We start from the raw sequence: 11,653 nt of genomic DNA, 5'->3' as shown, positions 1-11,653 counted from the left end.
TTAAAAAAAAAAATCAAAACAAAAAATTTGTAACTCAACCCACCCAACAAGGACACTAATTATCAATTTCTCATCTTATTTGTCTCTTTTTTACGAGTAAAAACTCAAATATGACTTAAATAATCAACAACTAAACTTTTTCTTTTTCCTTTTTTCAAAGGAAAAAAAAAACCTCAATTTCACATGAGCTTGATTTTCCATTTCATTAAATTCTGAAATTATGGCTGCCAATTTTCTTTTATCCTTAGGAAAAAAGAAAAAAAAAAATCTTTATTTTCTCTCTCGTCTATCCCTCTCATTTATGGTGTTGTGCGTATAAAATACTCAATAATAATAATAATAAAGTCCACTCTCAGGATCTTACTCCATCACAGATCCCACACTCTTCAGCTTTTCGGGAATCTTAAGCTTCCCCTTTCGCCACCGGGGGAATTACAGGTTCGTCTCTCAGATCTTACCTCCTTTACGTTTTGGGCCCCTCTTAATTATTTCACTTCCCCCTTTTTGTAATTTTGATTTTTCTTGCTTCGAGAGTTTTTGGGTGTGGATTCTGTGCTATTTGTGATTCAATTGAGCCCGGATTCCGGTCGTTTCGTTTATGATTAGTCTCTGCTCTTGGAGTTTCTTTCTTGGAATCTAATTGTGCGAATGTCCTCTCTCTGTCCCTCTCTCTTTTGTGTTTCAATTTCTTTGGTGGTTTGTTTTGAGGGTGTGATTCGTGTTCTTCCTACTGTTCTTGGTGAAGAATTTTTGTGAAGTTTTTGCGGATTTGAAATTTTGGAAAAATTGGGGGTTGGGATATTTATATGTGTTTTAAGTTAAATGTGGTATTGCAGCTTCTTGTTTAGTTACTAAACTGACTTTATCAATAATCAATAGGCTTCTCTTATTGTGTATGATTTCAGTTATTGATTGATTATGTTAATTATAATTTCATTCCTTTAGTAGAATGGGAGCTAGGTTTGAGTGGGAGGAAGTGTAGTACTTCTTCTACCCTTTAATCCTATTTTGGTTTAGCACTTGCTTATTCTAGTTTGTTAATTAATGTTTCAAATATAATGTTTTAGCCTCCATACTTTGCATGAAAAATCATTTTAGTTCTTATTGTTAAGTTGTTTATTTATTATTTAATGGGAACTTAACATAGGACATACCTTAACTTACTGGTTAAGGGATATATCCTCGACCCAAAGGTCAGACGTTCGAGTCCCTCACCCAGCATGTTGTTTAACTAAAAAGAAAACATAGGAGCCTTCTATCTATTTACCTTATCAAGGGATGTCCTAGGTTGAACAATGTTTAACTGGCATACATCTACTCAATCAATGGATTTCTACAATAGGCAAATGTTTGAAGTCACATGTCTACCTATGTTGAGTGTTCGGCTTCAAATGAGACTTGGATTTAAAATGGACTTTTATGCAAAGTTTAAAGATTAAACTAGAACATTTGAAAGTTCATGGACCAAAATGAAGTACATATGGAAGTTCAGGACCAAAATGGGATTAAACCAGTATTTAATTTTCTGATGAATATCTTTTTTTAGGCATGGTAGGAAATGCTGGATTCAGTTATATATAATTATATGGGTTATATCTTTCCAAATATGGCTTTTTCTAGTCTCGAGTAAATGCTTAAGGGTCAAAGGGATTCTAAACTCTTATTTGTATCTGATCCTTAAAAATGTATCCATAAACTTGTCTCAAAAATTACTTTTGAAATGATGTAGGGATTATTTGACGGTGCACCTGCTTAAAGTTTTGATTGTGATTGAATGTGTTCGATTAATTTTTAGCTTGAAATTGTAAGATCTTATCTGATTTCAGTAATAATGAAAGTGATTCCCTTAAACTGAACTTATTTAATATCAGTTTTTCTTATAGAGTTCATGTGGAACCTATGAAATCTAAATTGTAATCATTTTGAAGTATCTTTCTTTATTCAACAATAGGATTATGTTAAGAAATAAATTCTCCTTAATTAAACAAGTAGATATAGCGACTTGACTCCAACTCCTTTTTATTTGATATGGAATAAAAAAAATCTAATTTAGTTGTTCTCTAACTGTCATGGAATGTTCTTTCTATTTTGTCCTTATAATTTCCCTAGTCTTTTCTTAAAGTCAATGTTCGTGAACAAAATTTTTTTTCCTTTACTATTTCCATGATTTCTGCAAAATATATGTTCTGTTTTTTAAAATAGCAGTAACATGTTCATAACATTGGCCTTTTTATGTTTTGAGATTCTAGGAATTTATAATGGATACGGATGCCACCGGTACATTTGGCCTGATTTTTAGCAAAAACAAATGCCAAACTGGCCTGTCACTGTAAGGAATGTAGAAAAATTATGCCAAAAGACTTCTTGTAAAATTGAACTGGCCTTCTTACTAAAACCAACTTAAACCAAAAAAAGCAAACCAAACTAACTGATACTGACAAAATCTATCAAAACAAAACCGACCAACTAATATTCCATTTTCTATGTTATCCTACTTAATTGTTTAACACATTGCTCATACTGACCGAACTAACTCTTTGGTCAATTTCATCAGTCCTTTTGGCTCCTTCGATCTGAGAGTACTCCCTTTTTTTTATAAGAAACAATATATGTTGACACAAGAATCGAAAGAGCAGCCTAAGGGCAGGGAATGAGAAAGTGGATCATAGATGAGTTGTAATTACAAAACAAATTGTTGTGATTTAGACACAACCAAGATATCATAAGGTGTATACCAGTTATAAAAGAATCACAAGAGGACGTTGCTCCCTCAAAAACTCTTTGGTTTCTCTCCCTCCAAATGTTCCAAACATAGATTTTGTCAGACATCTCCATAGGATCTTTTCTCTGCCTTTTAACTGCCATCCATTTAAGACCTCCATCATCCAAACCTCAACTGAATTGGGCATACAGCTGGAAAAGCCAAAAGTATCTGGCAAAAAATCCCAACCCTCAGCAGCAAAATCACAGTGGAGAAAAAGGTGGTTTACGTTTTCTCCATTCTTCAAACACAGAGTGCACACCGTGGGAGACTGTTAGGCCCCTCATAACCAAGACATATCATAGGAAGGGTAAAAGGGGAATGTTGGGAGTATAGGCCATAACGGCCAGGAGAGAGAATGTCAGTAGCTGCTGTTAGAGAGTACGGTTAGGGTATAAGGTAGGGGGAAGGTTGTAGAGAGGATTTTATCTTTTGGCTGAATTGTGTTTGTCTTGTTAAGCAAGCGAGGGAGAGTTTCCCCACCCTCTCGAATAGGTGGGTTAGCGTTTTGTAAAGCCTTAAGGCTCCTTTGTTCTTGCAGTAATAGAAATAGTGAGGAGATACCTCACAGAGACTTTAACCTTATTTGGAACATTAAACCTCCATATCTGATTAATCAAAGAGTATTGCAGCTTTTGGGAAGTCCCTGTAGGTCTTATAAAGGCTGTATCATGGTGAAATCGCCTGAGGAATCAAGGGACCAAGAAACTTTGTCAATGTCTCTCCTGGGACGAACTGAATATATTCTTTCCATCAGCCCCATACAGCTACTTAGCTCTATACCGAAAATGCCTCTTCTAAAGCCAAGATCCCAGTCTTTTTGAAAAGGAGTGTTCTTTTCATTTTTATTTTCTTTAATGATATAGTCTTATTAGTTATATCATGGTGTAAATTCTTCCCCCTCTTTGCATCACTATAGCTTTCCCAATCTTTTATCAATTAAAGACTTATTTTGTAACTCCCTTGGGTGGGGATCTCTCCTATTTTTGTAATTACATACCGTCAATGAAATTGTTTCTTATGAAAAAAAGAAAAAGAAAAAAAGCCAAGATCCCAGTCTTGGTGGTCTTCTTTCCAGCTATTTTTGCCTCTTTCTTCATCGGAATTGCAAAAGTATCAGGGAACAACAGTTCCAAAGGGCGAGGACCTGTCCATTGGTCTATCAAAAATCTGATTCTGTGCCCATGGGTCTTCCCTAATAATGGATATTCCTTCCCCTTGATATTTCGGTTGTGCATGGTGAATTGATGCTTTGCACTTCTTTAATGGTTATAGTGTGGCAAACCACTATGGTTTGGCTCCGTTTTAGAGGGAGACTAGCTATAAACTTTGGTTTATAGATGTCGTGAAGCTTATGGGTTTAAGATTAGAACGTTAGTCAACCTACCTAGGTTTTTACCTTCATATCTAATATCCTATGCATCTTCCAATGTCAATATGTAGGACCAGTAGTTGTCCATGTGATCTAATAAAGTACTCATAATCTAGTCAAAATGTCTACTATAGTCCGAAAACGTGAGATGTAATTAGTTTTAAACCTCTAATTGGAATGTTGGATGTAGTTCGATGGTTTTACGTAAACTAGGGTTCAGAAAATGAGATCGGAAGTAGTGAGCTAGCAGCATACATTCTCGTCACCTACTTGACTTCTTGGTCACCGACTCACTAGTTATATCACCTCTAGATTGGAAAAGATGGGAGACTTCCCCTCTCACAAGTAAAAGGTTGGTGATGCTATTTGATAACAATCGAACATTGGTATTAATCGTGTTTTCGTCTTGGAGTTGTGAGTTAATAGTTTGATATTGTGGGAAAGGAATGTATTTACAGTTTCAATGCACATGTTAACAATCACTTCTCCAAATCTACCTACTCTGTACTCTATATTATCACAAGTGTTCATAGACTCTCGTACACTTTCCCCAAAATTTCACAGTTCCAGTCCTATTATAAGAACCAAGAGATCAATGGTTTTACTTTTTCGGGTCGGTTATTAGTCTACAAGCCTGTGACCAAGTGAGGCAATAGTCATTTTAAGGTCAGGGGTTTTCAAGTGCGAAAATCATCAAAGGAAGTTGAGTGATGACAATATATCACCACATCTAAACCATCATGGGATGGCTTAAGTGGTCAATGAGGGCCAATGTAAATAACGAAGGACTTAGAGGGAATGAGTTCAAACCATGATGGTCACCTACCTAGGATCTAATATCCTACGAGTTTCCTTGTCAACCAAATGTAGTAGGGTCAGGCGGTTGGCTCGTGAATAGTCGAGGTGCGCGCAAGCTAGCCCGGACACACAGACATAAAAAAAATAAAATAAAATAAATATATATATATATATATTATATATATATCACCACATCTATTCTTTTCTCGCACAGTCTTCTTTTGAATATGGAATAATAGCAAGCTTCTTTTACCATGCGCTTTTGTGGTATGATGAAACTGATAAAGATTTGTTTCGGTTTCAGTGTTGTGTCAGGTTGATTCATCAAAGTTTTGACTTTCTATATTTTTCTTCACCTGACAATGAATTGCAGCTAGGAACTCGAGAGTAGGAGATCGCCAGACGTCCAAGTATGAGTCTGGCATGTATTGTATGCAATAGCGTAGAGAGTCCCTCACACTCATTTAGGAGCTACTCGGTTTCAAGTTCAGACAACGAGGGAAGATGTTCAGCAATGGCCAACTGCCTAGTTTGGAGGCCATCTTTCCCTCCAACACACCACCACCCGTCATACGCAGCATCAGCCAAGGTAACTCCACAACCAACAATCACCAACAGCAATGGGTTGGATGGTACCCCAAGACTGGTGCGTAGCCGAGCAGTAAGAAGGGATTTAGTACGAGACTGGAACTTCGACGAGGTCGGTGTAGTTCAGCATTAGTATGTTTTTCAGTTGAGAAGAGGGAGGAGAGGGTAGGGTCTTCATATGGCATAGTGATGGCCTGAAATGGATGGATGTGGGGTAGCATCTTGCTTCCTATGTATTTTTGTTTTCTTATGGGTACAAACTGAACTCACATTTCCATTGGGGGAAGAGTTTGCACATTTGTAAGCATGAGAAAATGGGATTTACCACACTTTGTTTATATTATTACCTACTTACTACTCACATTCATAGGAGGCAGGCCTTGGGATGGGTTTAAGTTTAACTAGGTTTGTAAACTTGGATGGAATTATTCCTTTAAAAGTTTTCCAAGATATATACACCAAGTTTATTTACCCATGAAAATTCAAGGGTGCGTTTGGTAAGTTATCTGAAAATAGAAAAATCGGATTGTATCTTGTGTTCTCAAATATGTTTAGTAGTACATTCGGAAATTAAATATCAATTTAAAAAATTGTTCAAGTTTTGTTCTAAACAAGTAATAGCTACCAACTAAATATTTACTTCAATCTAAAATATTTTTAATTAATTTATTAACATATATGTTGACATTTTGTGTAATTATAATTTTATAATAATTACATAATTTATAATATATCATATTTTACATGATTTTATTTTAAGAAAAATAAAATGGGTTATAGGATGAAATAGTGTATTTTTTTTTATCATTTAATGTAATTCGACATTTTCAATTTGAAAACATAAAAATTTTTTATGTTCATATTCTACTATTTGATCCTAGAATCTTAAAACTGTTTTCAAAAATAAATATGCTGCAGAAAAATGATAATTGTCTCATGTCAGTTATTTAGTTCCGTGCTTTTAGCTTCGATTTATTTTGATTTTTGTAATTTCAATCTGTCTATTTTAATTCTTGTACTTCTAATTTAATTTATTTTAGTCATTATACTTTCTAAACTTCTATTTTTATCTATGTAATTTTAAAAAGTGGTCATTTTTTATCCATTTCTTTCACTCATAATTTTAGCACTACAATTTAGTTGCTTGAAATGTGGTTATAAATTCGTATTAAAGAGTTTTTATTATGTATAACCTTTGTGTTAAAATTTTGGAAATAGAGACCAAACATTTAGTCACTTATTAAAAGTATAGGAACCAAAACATAGGTTTTGAAAGTACAATGACTAAAATGAACCAAGGTTGAAAGTAGATAGATGAAAGTGAATGTTTTAAAAGTACAATGAGAAAATGAACCAAAACAAAGAGTATAGGGACCCAAAATAGTATTTGAAATAAATCTTTATTTGTAAATATAATTAAAAATCTAGTTTTTGGAAAGTAAATATATTTGTAAACATAGCACTTGAAAATACTTATTAATCATTTACTAACTGAGATAAAGTCAGTCATATGTTGTTATTTAGGAAATTGCATTGTGTATCTATATTTTTAGCCATATTTGCAAAAATGTCAACCTATTTTGTATTTTATAAATATGGCAAAAAATTTTGAATTTTTATTTTCGAAATTTTTATTATTACAATTTTACCCTTATGACATCTGATATATATTTCATGTACCTTTGATATACATATAAACTATGTACCTCTGATATATATCTGATGTACCTCTAATACACATATGATGTATCTTTGATTTCTAATATACTTCTAATATATCTCTAATATACGTATGAGATGTTAAATGTTAGTACATATGTTGAGATTTTTTTAGATAATCACCTCAACCTCTTTTGTATTTTACAAATATGACAAAATATTTAGCGCCCGTTTGATAACCATTTTAGTTTTTGGTTTTTGGTTTTTGTTTTTTAAAAAACAAATTTGATAACCATTTTTAGTTTTTTGTTTTTAAAAAGTTATAAAATTTAAAATACATATTATAGAGAATATTTTATATAGAGTAGAGATGACAATGGTGTGGGTGCGAGTGAGGATGATCTCCCCATTCTCGTACTCGTGAAAATTTTTAGTCTCCGTTTCAACCTCGTTCTTGGGTCCGAGAGATGTTCTCGAGAAAAATTATCGATTTTATAATTGTTTTTAATTATTTTTAGAATTTAAGTATAAAAAAAGTGTAATAAATACATATTAATTATTTAAAAAATGAAATCGGGGACAAGGACGGGGATGGGATCGGGACATGCATTTCCTATTTTTGGGACTTGACCTTGTAGAAATTTTTATCATCCCTTAATGTAGAGACATGAAAATACAAGTTTGGAGAGATATAAATAAACTTTTGGAAGATAAATTTTAAAGAGATAAATGAAATGATTTTCAAAAAAAAAAATAGTGAAAGAAAAGTTAATGACAAAAAGAGAAAAAAGTAAAGTCGAGAGGAAAAGAGATGTTAAAGAAAAAAAATAAATTATAAAGAAAGAGAAAAAATATAGTGAAAACAAATTTAGAGATAAAAACAAGATTCAAAATATAATTTTTAGAGAAGATAAATATATACAAAGACAAATAAAAGTTACCGTGAAAGAAAATTGAATGAAAAAATAAAATATAATTTTTCATAGGAAAAAATAGATTACGAAGAGAAAGAAAAATTATAAAAGATGAAATTTTAGGGAGAAAAAGTAAGAAAGAAAAGTTATAAAAGATGAAATTTTAGAGAGAAAAAAGTTAGAAAAAATATTAAATTTTTAGAGAGAAAAATGAAACTAAAATTTTAGAGAGAGAAATAAGGTTTGTAGAGAGAAATTTAGAAATAAAAAAATTTTAGAATGTGAAATAATTTTTTAGACATAAATATGAGAAAGAAAAAAAAAATAAATATTAGAAGAAAAAAAATCAGATTTTGAAAAACAAAAACCTGTTTTCGAAAACTACTTTTTTTTTTTTGAAATTTACATGGAATTTCAAAATGGTTTTTGAAAAACAAAAAACACAGAAAATTGAACTTGTTATCAAATAATCCTGTTTATGAAAAACCAAAAACCAAAAACAAAATGGTTTTCAAACGGGCCCTTAAACTTTTATTTTTTGAATTTTATTATTCCAATTTTTATACCATCTTACAAATATTGCAAGAGGTTTTGAATTTTGTAAATATGGAAAATTATTTGAAATATTATCTTTTATTTTTTTAATTACAAATTTACCCTTCCATATTTTGTTTGGCATGTTTCCTCCCATTTCTTCGTCTTTTTTCGAATTTTATTATTCCAATTTTTATACATCTTACAAATATTGCAAGAGGTTTTGAATTTTGTAAATATGGAAAATTATGTGAAATATTATCTTTTATTTTTTTAATTACAAATTTACCCTTCCATATTTTGTTTCAGATCTCACATGTTTCCTCCCATTTCTTCGTCTTTTTTCGAATTTGAAACTTCCAACTTCTATAAATGTTCCTCTTTCTTGTCTAACGGCTATATAATCAAAAATTTTTAACTTCTATAAATCTTATGCTTCAAGTCAAATCGCTACATAATCTGAAACTTAAACTTCCGGCTTTGAGGCTCATCATCGTTCAAGCTGAATCTGAAACTTTTGGTTCAAACTGAAACTTCCGACTTCGCTACAAATCTTTTTATTCGTTCAAGCACTTTCTTCTTCATTCACATTGAAACTTCTGGTTTCGCGTCATTATTGTTCAAACTCATATTCTTCTTCATCTTTTTCTTGTGACTCATCGGAGAAAATAAGAAAAATGAGAAATTTTAACATAAATTTAAAAATTATGGATCAGTTTTTTTCAATTGAACTCAATTTGGAATCTATCTTGTTGATGTAGAAATTTGGCCTCCTGGGATTCCGTCAAATTCGCACCAATCTTCTAGAATAAATGGATCGACGAGATCTACAAAATAGAATAGCATTAAAGACCGGTGTGGCTCTTCCCACACAGGCTCCGATGCTTAAGTCAGAATCGGAGAAGTCGAGTATTAAGAGTAGGGTATTTTGGCATAGCCAAGAGTAGAGATTCGTAGTGTACCTTTAGGGTTTTGCTCATCCTCCTATTTACAGAAGTCGAATCCTAATTCCTTTAGGATTTACATAAGCCGAATCCTAGTCCCATTAGGATTTACACAAGTCGAATCCTAGTGCAGTCAGGAGATCTAGAAGGAGTGGACCTCATGCTGCACCCAAGGCTGAGAGCAAGTCAACTTGGATTGTGCTGTGTAGGGTCGGGGAGAACCGATGAAGTTCTCGGCCATGGGGCCGAGAAGATCTTGGCGTCGAGGTTTGGTCGACTATAGCCAGCCCAAGTTGCCGGGTCTCAATCCACTTACCTTGCTTCGTGGGTCTGCTCCTCCTTCGGCTCCATTCCTCCTTTTCGGTTGTTTGATCCGATCTTCTTTTTCTTCTAATAATATATCTTGTTTTTTCTTTTTTTTTTCTCTCCTCTTAGTCTCTTGGTATATTGTTCTTGAAGTTTATTCCTATTTGATTCCTATTTTGCTTTTGGTTTATTCGTTGTTTCGCTTGTAGAATATAGTGATGGATATCAAGTATTGATGTACATTTGATTACTTCTGATGAATATCGAATATTGGATTCTATTAGAAACCGATGTTTTCTATTTGTAACATATTTTTCTTATGGTTCAACGGAAATGATTTTCAAGTTTCGACCTCTGCAACCAACTCATTTTTTGTCAGTAGATTTCATAGTTATAACAATAGATATGTTTAATAACAGATTTAGTCCCTATACTTTCATTAAAATAACGATTTCATCATTAAAATTTAAAAAGTAACGATTTAGTCTCTGAACTTTTAAATTGATAATAATTTTGTTCCTACCATTAAAATTCTATTCATGAATCTTGGATCGAGACTTGATGAATCCTGGTCATTTAAGATCGAGTTTTATCCCACATCAAGGACCAAACGTGATTCACATGAATCTTAGACTACGACTTTTTTTTTTTTGAAAGGTGAAATAAAGCAACTACAATAAAATATCAAGACATTCAAGAGCCAGCATTTCTGAAACCTCCGTCGGCCACTTCTCCATCTAGATAAGGTGTTCTTGGCACTCTCAAACTCTCCACGCCAGAATGTGAGCAACTGTGTTTCCATCCCGCTTAGTGAACAGGTATGATGCATGCAATCCTTCCGCGAAAGATGATTTTGCATAAGCAATGATTGATCCAGTTTCCAACAGGTTTTCTTTCTCATGCTTCAGGAGATTGAAAATACGCATGGAATCGGTCTCAAATTGAATTGGGGAAAATCCAGCCTCCGCCGCTAAACGAAGACCTTCCAGCACCGCCATGGCCTCGACTTCATCCACATACAAAATATTTACCAGGTATTTCGTATCTGTTGTCATTACTTAGCCTCGATGATTCCTTATAATAATGCCCAGAACTGCTGAATTCTTACTAGATGAGAAAGAGGCATCTGAATTACCTTTAAAACTTCCTCTATGAGGGATGCCAAATAATAGGAATCGTGTGTTGTAAATTCTGATGCATGTGATGAGATCTGCAATTATCTGTATGGAAATTCCCTTGAATTGGTCTGGAATTAGCTATTCTGTAGGAGGACACATATGAACTAACCCAAACCGCTAGATCACCATAATCAGCATTTCCATCAAAAAAGTACTTGCATTCCTTCGTTTCCAAATACCCCACAGAAAAACTACCAATTCCTTGAAATCAGACCAATTTAATAGCTTCGATTTCAGCCTTTGATTTTTAGACCATTTATAGTTCCAAAATAAGTGATACAAATCTTCTTCTTTCTTCCCACAAAAAACACAATAATTAGAGAGATCAACACCCCTTTGAATTAAATTATCTCTCGTTGGAAGCCTATCTAAACAAAGCCTCCAAAAGAAAATCTTGATTTTGCTAGGAAGCTGCAAATGCCACACATCTTTCCACCACTTGACTAAGCCTTCAAGCGAAGAAGATGAAGCTCGATAATCTGGAACCCTCATCTGAGCAAGGCGATAACCACTTTTCACGATATAAATTCTAGATTGAAATAGTGCTAAATCAATCTGTCCGTAGGAAGTCCCACACCAATTGGGAGTGAGATGATGCT

The 11,653-nt window shown here is 33.3% G+C and overlaps 1 protein-coding gene across 1 annotated transcript; it reads left to right on the top strand.

Annotated features, from left to right (window-relative positions):
* The first annotated feature begins 277 nt into the window (after positions 1-277).
* LOC111007477 (PyrD) lies at positions 278-6,000 on the top strand. The gene is made up of 2 exons (XM_022279858.2): positions 278-438; positions 5,305-6,000. The coding sequence occupies exon 2, from the start codon at positions 5,344-5,346 to the stop codon at positions 5,650-5,652; it is 309 nt and encodes a 102-aa protein (XP_022135550.1). The 5' UTR covers positions 278-438; positions 5,305-5,343; the 3' UTR covers positions 5,653-6,000.
* The last annotated feature ends 5,653 nt before the right edge of the window (positions 6,001-11,653 follow it).

Source organism: Momordica charantia (genome assembly GCF_013281855.1).
Source record: "Momordica charantia cultivar OHB3-1 chromosome 11 unlocalized genomic scaffold, Mcharantia_2.0 BLBB01000011.1, whole genome shotgun sequence".
NCBI lineage: Eukaryota > Viridiplantae > Streptophyta > Magnoliopsida > Cucurbitales > Cucurbitaceae > Momordica > Momordica charantia.
This window is presented reverse-complemented; position numbering and strand designations above follow the sequence as displayed.